General features: G+C 40.6%; 2 protein-coding genes across 6 annotated transcripts in view; both read right to left on the bottom strand.

Annotated features, from left to right (window-relative positions):
* The window catches only part of dock11 (dedicator of cytokinesis 11), a 95,446-nt gene extending 87,067 nt beyond the window's left edge, over positions 1-8,379 (bottom strand). For 2 of the 5 annotated variants that reach the window (XM_063470229.1, XM_063470230.1), the window contains exons 1-2: positions 8,022-8,377; positions 33-149 (exon numbers count right to left, since the gene is read on the bottom strand). In XM_063470229.1, coding sequence (XP_063326299.1) covers positions 33-149; positions 8,022-8,126 — 222 coding nt within the window. In that variant the 5' untranslated portion in view covers positions 8,127-8,377. Of the gene's footprint in view, positions 1-32; positions 150-8,021 lie in introns of all 5 variants that reach the window. The other 3 variants (XM_063470231.1, XM_063470234.1, XM_063470233.1) reach the window with 2 other exon arrangements.
* Positions 8,380-10,593: 2,214 nt separating this feature from the next.
* Positions 10,594-15,183, bottom strand: haus4 (HAUS augmin-like complex, subunit 4). The gene is made up of 9 exons (XM_063465794.1): positions 15,083-15,183; positions 14,711-14,850; positions 13,520-13,651; positions 13,217-13,357; positions 12,920-13,016; positions 12,676-12,821; positions 11,639-11,769; positions 11,347-11,415; positions 10,594-11,261 (listed from the first exon to the last, which is right to left on the bottom strand). Exons 1-9 carry the CDS (start codon positions 15,147-15,149, stop codon positions 11,078-11,080), a joined length of 1,107 nt encoding a protein of 368 aa, XP_063321864.1. The 5' UTR covers positions 15,150-15,183; the 3' UTR covers positions 10,594-11,077.
* Between the last annotated feature and the right edge of the window lie 2,828 nt (positions 15,184-18,011).

Raw genomic sequence — 18,011 nt, 5'->3', positions numbered from 1 at the left:
GAGAAACTGCAGAAAGGATGGCGTGGACTCACCGAGACATCATCCACAGGGCAGAGCAGCAGGTCTCTGTGGGGGTCACTGTGGATCTGAGCCTTTCTCTGAAACACCACAGCCTCATAGTCGAGTGGTTCAATGATCTTTGGCTGCTCCTGAAGGGGGAGGAAGGAAAGGACACCAACACATGTCATTTCAAATAAACTTTTTTTCTTTTTCTTTTCATTTTGATCTCATGCACCAATTATGTTTGTCTTTTCTGTGGTTCTGGTGGGTCCTGCACACCCCTGCTGTTTGAAAGCAGCTAACGAGTGTTCACCTTTGGAACTCCTCACCACCCATGCTTCAGCAGAGCCACAAGAGATTAAAGAGACAACCACAAAGTTTAGAGGGCTGTCACAGTGCAGGAAAACAGCTGCTGGGAGAAATGTGGGCTGATGGGGGGAAAATAAAGCAAAAGATGACCAAAAAGGAAGAAACTGAAAATAAATTCTCAGGTAAAGACTGAAAGAGCAGCAAAGGCAACAACTTCATCGATTCATAGGTCTGATAAAGCTTGACAGAGACATAATGAAACTAAAAAAAAGCAAGTTCAACCAAATACCACAACAAACTATCATGACTTCCTGTTTTAAGTTTCATAGAGAAGTAGATGACAACAAATGGGCCTTTCCATGGTGTCTTAAAGAGGCATGCAGCCTCTGTTCAGTGTAGCTTTCCACAACTGGGTCAAAATGTGATCTCACATATAAATCTAGCCCACTTGGAAGGATTGAAAATTAATTCCAACAAAGTTCCATTTTAAGCTCAAGTTAAGCAGAGAGAAAAGTGATGAAAAGCTTAGCCCGACAAGCCTCTGGCTCAGCGACACCACGCTGCTTGGAGGAAATCAGACTGTATGGATTTGATCAGCGTCTGTGCCCCATTAGTGAGCCACTGCTACATAGTCTGATACACGCTTAGTGGGCAGACGCAGTGGGGAATCTAAGGAGCCGAGGCTGTAAAGAGCTGACGGAGCTTTACAGCTGGGAGAGAATGACTGAGCGATTTTCCACCTTGTACTCTGTCATATTTCCATTCATGTAGCTGAGATTAGAGCGTTGTGCTTCTATTGCAACAGAAAGGCAGTAGTTTGGCTCCTGCTTGCCCCCCTCTCTCTTCACTTTAAGTTAAGCCTATCATTAGGATTGTTTACCTGTGCAATTATTCCGGCTGGATCCAAGCTCTCACATAGGCCTTTTGGAAATATCCAGCTTTATTATAAAATATAGCATTCACCCATTTGATTGCATGAAAAGAGCCTTAAAACATATTTTGCTCGCTTTGAAAAAATATATATGTCTTCAGCAACATCTCATATATTGCTATACACTCCCTATTTAGACTGTATTTTTACAGTGTGTGAAAAATGTAAAGTTGAAGCTCAAAACCAAAATGCCAGCTGTTTTTTGTATCATTTCCTCAAATTTCTTCCTGACATATTGGATATTTTGGGGCATATTACAATTTTCGAAAGTGCGCTGGATTTAGACAAGCGCAGGCTTCTTCAGTTTAGTTAAGTACCGCAAAAAGTGTGGGAGCACTTTGCAATCCCCTTGGTTTATTTTTTGTTTTTTTAAAGAAAAGTGAAAAGGCAAAAAAATAAGAACTTTGCTTGTATGCTTGTTCGAAGAGCTGAGCTCAGAAAATCCATCCAAATGTGTTCACAGATTTGCAGACTAGCTCTAACTAGAACGGAGGGAAAAATGGGAGACCCCAAGGTAAGACTTGTAATAGATGACTTCCAGGCCCTCAGATGATAACTTTATTAACTTTATTTTTAAAGAAACTAAAGATGATGCTCCAGACAAACAACTAGCTAAATCAGAATCCACTTTGGACAGGCTCCTGCTTATACATGAGCGCTACTGAGACTCTATCACTGCAGCCAGCGTCACAAAACATCTGATCCAGCTCTCCTAACACTTCCACGCTCTTACTTTAAAACCAGATCTGATCTTGAACTTTGGAACAAGCATCCTCGGCCTATCAGGCTGAATGTGTTTGTTTCAAACTTCTGCTGAAAACACATTTTTACAGGGTTGCTTTACCTTAATCTTTTCCCCTTATTTTGGGCGGCAGTTTACATCTATTTGTGTGTATGGAATCATGTATGTTGGAATGAATGTGTTACCCTACAGCTGATTGTGTGTCTGTATGCTGGAACATCTATTCTTATCTTTAACATTTGGCTTTTACTGATACCGTGAAGCACTTTGTAACTCTGTGTTTTCGAATTTGCTGTACAAATAAAGTTGTACAGAAATAATTTCAGCTGTGCTAACACAGTCAGTTTGAGTTTTAACATGGTAATTATTGCCATGTTGATCAATTTTATTTCATTTTGAATCAAAACAAATGCTTTTCGTTTTCTCCAAAACCCCAAATCTTCAAATCAGAGTGCATGTTTCAAGAGTGCATGTCAGCTTCTTGAACATGGTGGCATCTGTGCATAAGCCATAAATGAAGAGAAAGTTCTCCCTTTTCAAAGTAACCAGTAATTTAGCCTGTGAAAGAAGTGTGGTACATGTACATGTTCCTCCACAATTTTCCACCAGAGCCTGACTTTCTTGGCAGTCCACACAAACCCTGTGTCTCGCATTTTTTAAACCACTAATTTAAATAAAAACTTCCTGACCCTAATGGTACTTGTGCTATGTGGATTTAAGTATTTTCCTATTTATGCTGCTATGTAGCATCCGTGCTATCATTTTACATGCAGTCCCAGCGGCAGCAAAACAACACCTACAAGTCTGGTAAAACCATTACATATGGCTGTGCACCGCCCCTGCACCCAACACAGCAGCTCTGCTTCCTGTCATGTGCAACAAGCCTGAACCGCAGCGCTACAAGTCAGAGGTGACAGGCTCGGCAGCACGCACTGCCTCCACTGCAACGGTGATCACGTTACAGACAGAAGGAGGGAGTAAGAGGAAGCAAGTTGTGAAGGAGCAAGTTCTGCTTTTACTGAAGAAGCTTTGCAGCCACAGGCGGTGTCACTGATTGAGAAACAGAGAGGCACAAAGAGAGCTGAAAACAATCAAAGGGCTGTAGCGCAACACTTGGGTGTAGCTTGAAAGCAGTCGAGGCTCTTTCCCATCTAAACTGTTGCCACCTCCAATTAAGACACACACACTCACTTCTCTCAGCTATCAGTGAGCTATATTCACTGTGTACAAAGCACAACTCCCAGCCCGCCTCCATAGGACTACAATGATGACGATGATGACGGTGATGTTGGCCAGCATGCATTTCCAGATGTCTATGTCCCATTATGGTTCTGCAGATGTAAGGCACTCGCGACTCCAACGTGACCGAGTGGATTTCATTACTTTTAAGAGGGGAGCTTACACAGTATATACACACACTGACATTAGAGTCACATACAGCATAAAGCAGCTCCACTGTCCCACAGCTGACCCCACTAAGTACTCCAATCTGTGTGTAAGTGAGACGCACAGACATATGGAGCCGATAGCACGTCTCCTTAATCTTTCTCTTACTTCCTGTCTCTTTAAACAAACAAACAAACAACTACTTAATCTTTAATCTTTACTTAATCTAGAAAAAAAAATATCTGTTCTTAGTTACACCTGTCTCTGTTCTCTGTATTCTTCATAATTTCATGGGTTACAGGATGTCTATAGAATTTATCAATAAATGTATCTATTTATTTATAGATTTCTGTATCGATTGTCTACAGAATATCTGACAACAATCCATGGAAACAAGATGCACTCAGGCATCTTGTTTTATTTAGATACCCTGATTATGACAAAGCTATACTTAAAATACCAATATGACTCATATCCCATGCCAGTGCCAATTCTTTTGTTTTTTTGTACAGTATTTCCCACACATAAAAACTTGCTAAAGATTAAACTTGGACAAGCATAATTAGGAACAACTTTTAGTGATTTTTTTCCTCCTTTTTTAGCCACCTGAAAAATTGCCGTCCACAATCGATTTACTATAAGACAGTCACTCGCTTTATTTTGAAAGTTTAGTCACTGCCAATCAGCTAGGCCCGACTCTTCCCACTTTGTGTTTTCACTTATGACTGGTTCTCCAGTCTGACGGCTTTTGTGGCGGTGCTCGGTATCATTTAGCCACTTTCCCACAGAGTCTATCACCCTGCAGTCAAATGGAGGCTAATTGCCAGCTGGCAATGGAATTCTTTCTTTTGCTCCAGAGATCTGCTGGGAGCTGGCGGGCTGCTCTAACCTGCAGTCCTTGGGGAGCTAGCGGATATGCAGCAAAGCTCCTATTGGGACTACCATCAGATGCAGTCCAAGACCCTTAGAATGGGATCCATCTGAAGGATGATGCTCAGTTATTAATTTTCAATTATTTGACCAATTAAATATCTCTTTTTATGAGGGAAAAAAATCTTCCATTTATAAAATAGATTTTAAAAAATCTCTTCATTCTTCAACAGATAAAATGGCCACTGACTTTGGAAAATGCTACCTTATTTGTAGAAACGTTGATATGAGTCATCAACCCCCATATCTGCCAAAGCCGACATTCAGCCAATATATCGATGGCTATTTCATTTTCACATTTAAAAAGCTGGATTCCACACATTTTTATAGCTACTTCCCCCTTCCCACTTCCTTTATTTCCCCAGTGGGTCACTACAGCAGATGGATCCTTATATTGGACTTATTTTGTCATCCATTGCAACCCTCCCATTTACTCAGGCTTGCCACCAACACGTGGGACACACTACCTTCTGACCCCCTGAGGCTGAGTTTATTACTCGTCCTGGTCTCAAACCAGGGGACTTTTGCATGAAAGGCAAATGTGTGAACCACAGACACACCACAGATACCAGCAACTCCCAGTGGCTGTTTTCTAAAATTATAAATCACTGTGTACTTGTTATCAGATTACCTGAGAACACACAGCAGGACTCACGTTTATCAAGTCAAATTAAAAAACACCAGAGACACCGGCACAACACAGAGCGGTAATCACACGGTTTAAATTTTAGGATCAGTACGCCATCACTGTCCAATTGGTTCAAAGCAATTTAATATAATAGAAAACAAAACACACACACAGATGTGGATTTGATAGCAGGACTTTCTAGGAACAGCAGGAAGCCCAATAACCACTAACACATCTCTAATGGGAATTTCCATGGAACACAGTTGGCTCAAGGCCAGAAAAAAACCCACATGTTCTCCATTGTGTAGTTTCCTTTTAGTTTTTCTATGTTTTATGTCATATATAATACTGTGCAAAAATCTTTGGCTTCCAAGGATCCAGATTCTGTTGCATTTTTTTAACTGGTCTCGACCGATAGTTCTCCAAGCTTTCTGAAGGTCCTTAAAGTCTTGATTTGGACACTGGGTGCTTTTTTTTGTATTTTTGCACTTGAGCATTTTCAGAGGAATGCTTTGTTTGTTTGCTTCGTTAACCCACATAACGCTGGCATATGAATCATTCAAGCATAAAACAGGTACCTAATCCAGGGGATGTCTGCACAGACAGCTTAGCAAAGAACCAATTTTAATGTTGGTAATTACAGCCTGTTGCAAAAACATAGAATTTGTTCCCATTTCTTTTGTTGAATCTATGAAAAATATCAAAGATAACACAAACATAAAGCTGTAGTTTTTTTATGTCCATTCCAACAAGGGTATTCCCAAAAGCCTATCAGCCAAAAACTTGGTATATTTAAACATAGTTTGCAGTATGTCCTTAAAAAAAATGAAGGAAAGTGGACAAATGGAGGATAAGCGAAAAAGTATCAGGACTAAAAAGCTGTTTACACCAGACGACCAGTATCTGAAAGTCAAGTCCTTAAGAAACAGGAAGTCCTACGTCCAAAGACCTGACATTGGACCTGAGAGACACATCTGGGCCTTCAGTTGATTCATCCACTGTTCGCTGAAACATCATCAGCAATGATCTCAATAGAAGAGTGACTGTCATGAAGCCACTCTTAGAGAAGGGAAATGGGGAGAAAAGGTTGGAGTATGTCAAATTACACAACGCTCAAAATCAAACAAGCTGTGAAAACAGATCTTCTAAAGAGATGAGAAAAAGTCAGACGTCTTCAAGAGAAAAGTCCAATAGTGAGTTTTTACAGCCATGTGTAAAACACAGCAGAGGCTCTTATCGGGGTTTGGGACTGCATTTCAGTCACTGGTGTTTGAGATCTTGTCGAAAATGATGAATTTATGAAGGCAGAAAAGAACTATTAGATTTTAATCCACCATGCAATACCATCACACAAAATAACTCTATAAGTCATGGATGTACCTCCCCAATACCCAGACCTCAACATGACTGAAGCAGTGTTTCGACACTTCGACAGCGACCGATAACCACAGCAGAGCTCCGAATGTTCTTCAAGACGGTTGGAGAACTATTCCTACTTAAAGAATTTACTACTACTTTAAGAACAAACTATTTTTGCCTTATGTACTGTAGAGAAGAGATCAAAACAGCTTGTTTCAGATAGTGAGGAGCTTCCCCAAGGTCCAGCATAAATACCGATTATTTGAAATGAATTACAGAAAGCTACTCTAGCAAGAATAAAAATATGGAACCTGTAATGGGTATCATAGCCCAACTTTAAGTTTTATTCAATATTCTCCTTAGAAACAGATAAGATAGTTCTTTTTTTCCTGTTTGGGCCCAGGAGTAGAGTCCTCTTCCTATAAGACCAACTCTCCTGAGACTAAGCTAAGAATGAATCCGCAGACACAGTCACAGAGGATGCATTGGTCACAGCATGCCCAAGGGAATCCCCATGTGAAATTAGCACAGGCCATGCACCCTCCACAAAACAGCATTTGTTCTCAGCTGCAGTCCAACCTTAAAACAGGAAACAGTAGACATACACACAGCCACACAACACTCTCACCTCTGTAAAAAGAAAAACAATCAGTGCCTTATCACAGGGTTTTTAAACTTGGAAACGCCTTACATCACACAACTCAAGATGAGCATCATAAGACTGATCTCAAGGGGAACAAGAGTTTATCTCTTATCCAAACTAACCTAGAACTAAAAGGCCAAAGATGCAAGAGAGCGTCTGAAGCCGCAGTCACACAAACACAAAGCGGATGAGTTAGCAGATGCATTTTGTTAAAAGAAAAAAGAAAAAGAAAACAAGTCATCATTAGGCAAGCGTTAATGCTGCGCTGACATCACTGTGGTTTAACTTCAAGACAAATGTCACGCCTTCGATTTACTGTTATGAAAATCCTTCCCCTGACACACTAATGCTGCATCAGCAGGATACTAAACGCTGTTCATTTCAAGCCACTGCGCCTAATCCCTCATTATTACAGTCCGAGCCAATGACAGCCACCAGCATAGACATTCATTCAAAGAACACCTTCTGCTTTGCACAACCATCGAGACAAATGTGATAAAAGCAGACTTCTCTATGCACAATGTGAGCAATTTCCATCAGAAACAGAGAGGCGAGCACTCATAGCCAGACACAGACACACACACACTGCTCCAAGGCAAGGACAGGGAAGCCATGCTGCTGCAGCTGTCCAACTGGCACTGCTCTTCATCCGCCAGCACACAAAAGGAGCCGCACAGGGCTGAGAAAGCGTGTGCGATGGAGGACACTGTAATTTTATTTATTTATTTTAAATAAAGGCCGTTTAGAAAAACCAAGGGAACATGTGGGGTGGATTTAAAGCATATACCTGCTCCCACAGTGACCCTGGTTTAAGCCTTTGCACAGGTTGTAGCAGTGGCAGTAATGCAGACATACCAGGGCTTTACAGAAAGATGTAATAATGAGGACACGGACGGAGCGCGAAAACTCACAAAACAGACATAAAAGTCCAGGAAGAAGAGCAGCCACCTAGAAAGGAGGACTAGCCCGTATAGGCTTATCTTCCCCGGGGAGGGCAGAGTGGAGGGGGGTGGAGGGGGTCGGCTATGAGTTACATTATCCCTGGTAGCTAAAATGACCGGTTCACAGCCAGCCTTTAAAAGGCTCCGCTCACCACAAGGTCCACGGTGGTCCTCACAGCCTCCGACACGCTCTGTCTGACTTCCGCGGCCGTCCCGGGTTTGCTCAGCCTCTTTGTGAATTTTCGCACCTCAGACATTTCGCTCCCCTTTTAGATAAATAAAAATCCTCTTCCTCTTCTTCTTCGGATATGAGCATGCCGCGGTACCGGACGGAGCGGCAGCAGCGCTGTTTCCTGACAGCCAGATGTGAGACGGTGCTGGAGGTGAACCAGCCAGCGGTTCACGTCGCGAGGCGGGGCCGTTGCTGCTGGTGGTGCTGCCACCGCTGCTGCTGATGATGTTGGAAGGAGACCAAAGAGGGGCTCACAGCGTGAGATGCTTCACTCGGACCCACTTCCGTTTCTCCCGGCCTACAGCAGATTCAAAGATCGTCAGTGTGAGATGATAACATGGTCCACATACAAGGACTGCAAACACAGGTCGCATTTGGAGAGTTGATTACATTTTTTAGCGTCCCAGGTGGGCTTTTTAGGTATTACTTATTTTTGAAAAAAAGCCTGAAATTTACATTACTAGGATAAGAGACAAAAAGAACGACAGTAGAAGTCCATAAATAAAATGTCACAAAAACGAGATTTAATAAGTGATGTACAGAAAGGCACATTAACATTCCAGACTTCCAAAAACAAACAAAACAAAACAAAATCAGTTTCAAAATACATGAGAAGCTTAAAGCTGTGTTTTGTTGTTTTAACTATTTATTGTGGAAATTAAAAATCACAGTGATTTATTGGTCATTAAAATGTATTCTGAATTTTCAAATTGATAATTATTCGTCTCATAAGTCAGCTCTACCAGCTATCTGTGCAACAATTTTCTTTTGAATCTTTTAGAGGAGTTTGTTTTTGTTAATTATGTTTATCAAGACACACAAAAAGAACAAAAAAAGCAGTGCTCAGAAAGGGAAGGAAGGAGAGAAGAGATCAGGATGACTTTAGACTTTAGCGGTGTTATCAAGGGCTGTAGTGAGTGCAAAGCTGAACAGATGAAGTTCTGAGAGATGAGTAGTTTGTCTTTGTGTTTTTATAGAAGACTGAAACCTTACCGTTTCCCCTTCATCCAAATATAAACACACACACACACACACACACACAGAGAGAGAGAATGTGGGATTCTGCGTTGGTTTTGGTATAACGTGGGGGAAAGGGCACAGAAAAATATCCTCCCCTGGCCCATCACAGAGTTGTTACGCCCATGGTTTGATGTCTGTATACATTATGTTTCCGGTAACATCCACCCACTTAACAAGGGTACAGCGCCACAGCAAAATGTCTGTTTGTCTCTACTAGACTTTTGAAAATTTTAACTTTATGATGTTTAATCTTTAGTTTTTATTGTATATCAATAAAAATATATATATTGTATATATGTAATATAGATAGATACAATATATATATATATTGTATCTATCTATCTATCTATCTATCTTGTTATTAAGAGCAGATGTTCTTCACCTAATCACTGAGACAGCTATGGATGTGTGCACAATGCCCACCAACCTGTTGATCAAACCTTTTGTTTCAGAGGGGCAGCCAATGGGAAGAAATTTGGTTTAAATGGAGGAGGAAGGGAGTTAAGAAGGGGTTGTGCCGAGGTCAGGAATGAAACAAGCAAGGACTATTTTGAACTGTGCAAAACTGCTCTATAAGAGTTAAAGAATGCCTGGAATAAATGATGTATCCCCTTTATATATGCTTATTAGAGCGAATCTTGTGACATCCGAAGTATTAGTACACAGGAATTTGGCTCATTTGATGTATTGGATTATAAAACAGGTTGTTTATCAGTTACCGAATCTCATCCATCAGGTGCAATAGCTGGCTCCAGGTAAAGCTAATAGTACACTGCCACCCTGTGGACTATTCCACAAACTGCAGCAAATGAAGTGCCACCTGTAGTCTGCACCGGTTCAGTTTTATGTTTGAATGTTCAGTTTAGCAGTGAGGGAGGGCGCTTGTTTCAGTTACAGTCTTTTTATTATAATATAAGGTAACTTTGTCAGGGGCATCGTTTAAGAGGTACAAAGCTATTTATGAAAGCAGCTGACTCACACTCATGTTAATGTCCCACTGCATGCACTTCAGTTTTCTCGTGCTGACAAAGTTTATATTTCATTTAGGATCAAGTGTTGACACATGAGCACCAGCCTGTATGAAAGGATGCTGTGTGCCTGTCAGGACCTGCAGTGAGAGAAGCCGTCAATCTCAAAGAAACACAACAATATAAACACAGGCTGTTAGTAAGTTTATTAACTGAATTGAAAATTTATATTACATAGTTACATAAACTGTTAAAGGAAGACTTTTATCTTCAGACAACGTTGGACCGAGGCACTGAATAGATGCTTCACTCATGCTCTGCCATCTACAACTGACACGCAGACACACTTTTCAGTGTCCATAAAGGTGTATGAATTTCCACTAATAATAATATTAATAATGATAATAATAATAATAATAACAATAATGTCAATATTAGAAAGTAATCCAAAATGTTAATGTAGCCACATGAAAGATATTATAAGTTTATTGTAACAGTGCATCTTATTCAAATGAATAGAAATGAAGCTTCATAAATCGCTGCATTACTCATAAACATGTGGAGGTCATGCAAACATTTTGTCCAGCAAAGGATTCGGAGTCAACTTAATGCGGATCCAGAATTTTTGGAAGGATTCTTTATGACTGCAGGGCGATTAAAAAAAATGCAATTTTGCATCTTCTTGTCACAAATTCATATTCATGCCCTCATCATGATGATCTCAGCAAAGTATCAATAATTAATCAAGATACAGGCGTCCTTCTGAGTCAATGGACAGCTCGTAGATGATGTCAAGAAGAATCAGACTGTTTCTGTTTTGAACTGTGAATCATGCAATGCTGCCCTAGTCTGAGGATAAAAGTGTGGGGCTGGAAAATGAACAAAGCAGGTTTAAACTAAAAAGCTTGAACCAGCATGTCATTCTGTGGAATTCCAGAGCGGGATGAGGGCAAGGCTGGCATGTGTCAGCATCAGATACGCCCTTCACTTAGTCATTATACTGGGTGAATTCTTTCAGTGCCCAGTTCTTCATCTCTATCTCCTGCCGTAATCTGCAGTACTCCTCGGCCAGCGCCTCAAAGTCTTTGCCCAAGATCTCGAAGGAGGCCAGCTTCAACTCGACAGACTGCTTTTCCACTTTACACGCCTTCAGCTCAGACTCCAGCTTCTCCCTGAAAATGAGATCCGACGAGCTGGTTAGGTTTGGACAAAGGGATCAGTCAGAATGTAGCTTCAACAGAAGAATTTTAGTCTTGCCTTATTTTTCTGTGAGCAGATATCGAGTCAGGTGTGTATGTATCCAGCTGGATTTCCACCATCTCCGCCCTTTAAAAATGAACATGAGAAACAGGAATGTGTGTATAGTTAATGCATCTCATTTTTGACTATGAGTCACGACTGGAAGAACATACTGACTATCAGCACTGGATTAAAACATTCTTAGCACGAAATGCAGTCCAGCTATCTGATTTACGAGAGCGTTAGAGTAATGCAAATGGCCTTATATAGAAACCAAGTCTGATGTACTGAAGCACTGAAAACGGCTTACCTTATCTTCTGCAAGATTAATTCACATTTGCCTTCAAAGTAATCCAATTTCTTCCTGTCCAGATCTGTCTGGATCTTCAGCCTGTGGTTCAAGATGAAAGACTGGAGAAGCTGAATGCACTTTGTCAGCTCCTGTGTATGAAAAGCGCAAACAGTGACTAAGCAAACAGAACACATGTACGCATTTCATGCAGCTTAATGTGGTGAGTACATTTCCTCGAAGCATATCCTTATTTTCCCACCCTCCCCAAGTGCCTCGACCAATTCATGTTTGCAGTGCTATCACTTTAAAAAGAAGCTAGTTAGCACTGTGACTTTGTGACTTGCAAGCTTGCTTATTACCACTAGCGCCCATGTTTTTGGCTTTCTAACCCGAGCATTTTAAAACCATGTTTTATCAAATCTGACTGCGGTTCAAGTTTGTTTATATAATAGTTTAAAATTAACTATCCAAGGTATTACCAATGTAGCTGCTGTGTGGTGACTTGCTCATATCAGGACTTTGTAATACATTTTAATTTCATCAAAATAAAAAGCAGAACCAGACAACAATGATTGGCTGCGGCAGTTTTTCCTCAAGGAAACCTTATAAATGTTGGTCTCAGGATAACAACTGCTTAGTCAAGTCAGAATGAGCATTTTGATGAATGATGCAGTGTGCAGAAAATCACAGGTGCAGGATTCATGGATCCAGCTTTTTCCACTTCTAATAAGATACCAAAACTTTGGCTTCAGGTGTCTGCTAATCCACTGTCAGTGTTAATGTAATAAGCTGAATCCCTCACTCAAAGAAAGAGCCTGGGATGATTGATGTATGCATAAAACTTTTTTTTCTTAACTTTGTAGTAAAAATTTAATGTGAGAAATAAAATAAAATGTAACAAAATTAAATCTAAAAATAGAAATTCAGTATACTGGTATTCATTAGTAAAATTATAGCATTACAGTTAACACAGGACATAGACATGCATGGAATAGACTGGCCTGTTGTACTTTTGTGAGTCCTGATCGATATCCCCACTAAAAGCATTCCCTTACAGTGAGGTAGAGCTCAGTCTGTCTCTGCAGAAGAACTGTGTTTTCTCTGCACGTCTCCTTCAGACTTTCTGCTCTTTTCTTCTCTTTGTCCAGCTGTGCTGACAGATAAGTCAGCTTGGTCATCTTTAGACCCTCGCTCTCATGCTCTAGAAGAGATCACAAAACAGCAGGTTAGTCGTTGTGTTGAGCAAACAGAATGACGTGGTATGAAGCGATGTGGTTAAAGTGTTTGTAGCTGCTGTACCCCATTCAGGCTGATAGTAAGAGAGAAGGCTCAGACACTTTTCTTTGAGATGTTTCTCCAGCTGTCTTGGTAGACCCTGTTTCATTCTTTGTACATTCTAGTAAAGAAAATACAGTGTGGGCATGAGGAAAGTGTATGTAGTTTGAATTCATTATCAAAAAAAAAAAAGAAAAAGAATATTAAAAGAAGTTTCCCAAACAGGTCTGGTGGTGTGCATGTTTTTATGGGTTTACGCTAAACAGATACAGCACATCCCAAATAGATTTTAACTTGCATGTACTGAATTTTATGATTCACCTTCTCGGAAGGCATGAGCTCCATCACGAGCTGGGGGGTCAGGCCCAGGATCGACGGCTGGTCCTGGTTTGTTGTGTTACTGGGATCCAGCTGCCTGACACACTGAGCCACCAGTAGACACCTCTCCATCGTCTCATAGAACTACACAGGAACAAACGCACATTATTTGTTTGTTATATGTATTTTTTTAAGACCATCATTAGTAAGAGTCTCCTAATGGATTAAAAATTCCATGTGATAAACTTTTATCTATAAATATAAATTTTTATCTGACCATTTATCTATAAAATCTATGAAATGTACCATGTTCTGGTCAGGGGGTACAGTGGCATGGTGCTTCCTGACACAGTGGTTCTGGATCATTTCCTGCAGCCCTCTGTGCAGGCTCTCAGAGCGCAGCCATTGAAGTTTCTGAATCTGCAGCTTCTTTTCAGCCTGGAAAAAAAAACCCCAAAACACTCACACATGTAAGGACTCACACAGTACCTCACAAAATCAGTCAGATCCTGTCCCAGCTCTAGAAAGAAGGTTTAATAAACTTGGAGTCAGACCCTAAACACTGAGACAGGAACCTTTGAGATTTGGAGTTCAGAACAGCTGATCAGGCTCAGGTAAAGATGAGTTGCTCCATCTTGAATTAAGCACCTTTATGGGTGCTGGAAAAATAAACCAAAGCATTAATGGTAACCACGTCAATAAAGATCAGGGTCTCTCTTTTGAATTCAGCTTCATTTTTAAATGCAATCGTTCACCTGTTCCCTGACGAGGTTATAGGAGATGAAAATATGGACCAAACATAAAAGACTTCTGTGATTTTAACATTGTAGTCCGACCTGAAGCTTCCAGTTTACATGCAAAAATCTGACTCTGTGGCCTCTGATGACCAATCCAATGCAAATAAAGATTTTGAAATGAAATATTGCTACAACATATTCAGACTGCCTGAAGCCTGCATTCACAAAACCCATTGTAAGATACATTTAGTCCAGCTGTTTAGTCCATGTAGCGCTCACAACATGTTCAGAGCTTAACGTCTGGCTAGCCACACAGCTCTTTCAGGTTTTGTAGGAGAAAATTTGCCAGTGAGCAGGTTAGTCGAACATAATCTGTTTCTTTGGTAAACGACACAGAGGTTAAGTTAGCTCTCTTAAAACTATAAATAAACAAACAGCTTCTTTTATTCCAGTATTTTTCAGTTTTTTATAAAAGACTGTTCTCTTGAACAGAGAAAAGGTCGATCCATGTTGTTGCAATTCTTAGTGCTCGCCAGTAGAGGTCGGTAAGTCACAGACTATTTATTGAATCATAACGACTGGACTAAAATCTCATTTCCATAGAGGTGTGACAAATTATGACTCCTCATTTCTGAATAGTACAAGACAAAAAATCTACAAGAAAAATTGTCCCATGACCCAGTTTGAATTATTTTTTTTAAACTCTAAACTGATTAACTTCTGTGTTGATAAAAACAAATAGGAACTTAACGACAGACACCTTGTCCAGCTCTGTTTTCAGCGGAGCGGTGAGTCCGGTTTGATCCACATGCTGTGCCAGAGTGGCCAGGAGTTTACAAAACTGCGGGTTCTGGATCAGATCTTCTTCAGTCATGTGACACAGTGGAAAGGAGGCGAGGACTGAGGGGAAAGGCACAAAATGCAGAGAATTAAGGACGGCCAAACTAAACGGACATCAGTAAATTTGGCAAGAAAATAAAGCTAAAAGAGCCTACTTTCGTATTTAACAATAAAATCGTTATTTATACATTAATAGATAATAGTTTAAACTACGTTAATTTATTACATCTACTTTCTGTTATTACTACAACATAGGGTTACTAGCAGATACGTAGTCCACTTGTTTTCTTACCCTGTTGATGCAAACTGTCGCCCTTCCCAAGCGACGATATGTTTGCTGTCTCGGTACTACCGGACATTTTCCAATTAATTATTGTCCTTGGTATCCAAACAAATAGGAGGTTTGTGGATTTGTGAACTATTTCTTTCAAACACGAAGACGAGCTGAAAACTTAAACACGTACTTCCTGAATCAAGTTGCGCGCGTTTGCCGAAAGCCTTCCTATTGGCTAACTGGACCACGTGGTCATACAGCATTCCCTGGGAGACGGCAACGTGATATTCACGAGAGCGTGAGGCGCAGAAGCGGAAAATATCGAGATTTTAATCTTTTCCCATTAACAACAAAATGTCCTTTGACATTAATATTAATAAAGTGATATGGCTTAAGATAAAACTGAATGTTTGTTGTTGTTAAACAACAATTACAGTAATTTAACCCTCTACTGCATAGCGTTGCCCTGAGGCAACAAACCACATTTTTATGCCTTACACTGGCCCTTCAAAAAAAAACAACTTTTTTTTTTCAAATAATGCTACCAGGCACATCTCTTTACAATAAAATGATGAGTTGCATGTGGTGTGACTTATATTTGGGGGGGGCAGGACCCCTTTCTGCAAGCTGCAGTACATGAGAGATGTCTCCATTCAGAGGCAAGATAAAGATCACTATTTTACATGTTTATAGTGAAATAAATGTATATTAAAAAATACTTGTATGTGCATGAATATGTTAAGAAGCATATTTGATTGTTTTTTCTACTTTTTTAAATTTATTTATATAGTAAAACTGTTAATTTTCATTCGTTGCCTCAAGGCAACACTGCGCAGTTAGCCCAATTTTTTTCAGGCACTATAGTGCATTTGCATATGTGTGTAGAGATGTGTTTGTGTGCATTTATATGATCATAGTCAATGCTTTTTACTTTACAATCTACTCATAATTACAGGACATGGATGTAAATACCTTTTATGCAAGGAAACCAAGGGAATGTGCACTTTCTGTCCTCAGAAAGTAAGGACAGTGAGCTTTCAGGGAGTGACAGTGAAGTAGAGGAGTGGATGCCTGAATGAGGTTTAAGGGACACTTAGGAGCTCAGGGGTCAGGGGTCAGTTGGTAAAGTAACTGTGTGTGTGTCAGTGCCCACATAGCAAGCAGGTCTGGCCAGGATCTGGTATCAAGTCGGCACTTCTGGGAGAGTAGAAAAGCGCTATATAAAAATCAGTCCATTCACTGTCTGAACAGTTTCGGCATGTTACTTTTGCACTGTTTTGCATGTTCCGGCACATGTTGTTATTGCATGGCTTGATTAAGGTACACATTATGCTGGCATCTGAGACCAGAGCTGAAACTGTTCTGGGCCAGCACAGGGCCAGCAGTGTGTCTACAACTGGCCCGTGGCTGCATACCACCTACAGATGGCCCACATACCGCAATGAATAACGGCCCTTTGGTGGCCCAGATCAGGTTTGCCAGAGGTAATCCACACATGGGCCAGCACAGGACGACTAGGGTGTCTGAAACTGGCCTTGTGCTGGCCCATGTGTGGACCACCTCTGGCAAACCAGGTCTGGGCCACCAAAGGGCCGTCATTCTTTGCGGTATGTGGGCCATGTGTAAGCACATTGTGTGGGCCTGATCCCTGCCATACCAATATTGCTGTGCGGGTGTCAGTGTGTGTGGTCGTGTATTACTTATTGTTGTTGGGACACAAATTTGTTTACACACTCACATTGTGAGGTCTCGCCTACTTTATGGGGACAAATTGCAAGATAAATCATTCAATTTTAGGGTGAAGGCTTGAGTCAGGGTTAGGATAAGGTTCAGGCAGGGACTTGTGATGGGTAGAGTCAGGATAAGTCTCCAGGAAATTAATGTAAGTTAATGTAATGTCCACAAAAGTGATGGAAACACAACGTGTGTGTGCGTGTGTGTGTGCGCGCGCGCACGCGCGTGCATAGGGTTAGGGTCAAATGTTGGATGCATTTTGGTGTTTTATTGGTTTGTGAAATGTTTACATTGTTTATTTGTTGTTTATTTATTTGTTCATCCTTGTTGTACTAATACAACTTATTATAGAATAACTTGGCATTTTACTACCCTTGTTGCACAGTGTTGCCTTGAAGCAACAAACCAATATCTGTTTGGGGGGGGGCAGGGTGTCAAATTTTATGATTGATATATTATTAGGGACCCTAAAGCTCCCCCAAAATAGGGAGAAATAATTTTTTCCCCAAAAATTAAAAAGTCATGCAGTAGAGGGTTAACAACAACTAGAAGCTAAAGAGCGTATTTGGCCATTATGACACTATCAGAATATTCTCTTTCTTTTCCCTCTTTTTTTGTGTGTCCTTTGCTCCTCGATATTCTTTTTATTTCCAGTTTTCCTGTTGGGGGGTGTACTTTTAATTGTATCACGTTTTTAGTTCATTTCTTGTTTATTTATTTTTTTTTAATTGATTTTTAATCTTCACTTTTTGCTTACTGCTCACTTGGTTTGTTTGCTTCACTATCTGCCTGTATCTGACTGTGCATAACCTCCGATTAAAGATGTTGGACTTTTGCTTTTGTCTCCTGTGTCGGACCTCTGGGTTCTCTTTCCCTGTGTTCCTTATAATTAGCAGCTTATCCATCTACAAACAGGTATTTCACAACCATATGACAGAGGATAAGGCATGCACTGCTGTGTCTCTGGGCTTTCCTTGAACAAGCAGTTAATAAAATTCACGAATAATCAAAATGTGGTTTGACTCTTATAGCTCGATGTTGGGGAGTAAAATCAATAAATGACTCAAAGTATGTGTATGGTCAAATTATATATGGTCAACTATGTGCTGCATGTTAGGTGGAGAGGGTGTTCATTGGACAGAGATGGGGCTCTCATGTTTTCATGCTGGCTGTCAGTCTCCTCGTCCTTAAGATGATTTTGTTTTCGTGCCCT

The sequence above is a fragment of the Pelmatolapia mariae genome, linkage group LG3_W (genome assembly GCF_036321145.2).
Source record: "Pelmatolapia mariae isolate MD_Pm_ZW linkage group LG3_W, Pm_UMD_F_2, whole genome shotgun sequence".
In the NCBI taxonomy this organism is placed as follows: Eukaryota; Metazoa; Chordata; class Actinopteri; order Cichliformes; family Cichlidae; genus Pelmatolapia; species Pelmatolapia mariae.
Note: the sequence above shows the minus strand (reverse complement) of the source record. Positions and strands in the feature narration are given on the sequence as shown.

Excerpts from the sequence above, each read along its gene's own strand:
- haus4 (XM_063465794.1), bottom strand. The coding sequence starts at position 15,149 with ATGTCCGGTAGTACCGAGACAGCAAACATATCGTCGCTTGGGAAGGGC. Across the intron at positions 13,652-14,710 it reads TGAAAACAGAGCTGGACAAG|GCTGAAAAGAAGCTGCAGAT; the intron begins GTGTCTGTCGTT and ends TTTTTTTTCCAG. Across the intron at positions 13,358-13,519 it reads TACCCCCTGACCAGAACATG|TTCTATGAGACGATGGAGAG; the intron begins GTACATTTCATA and ends GTTCCTGTGTAG.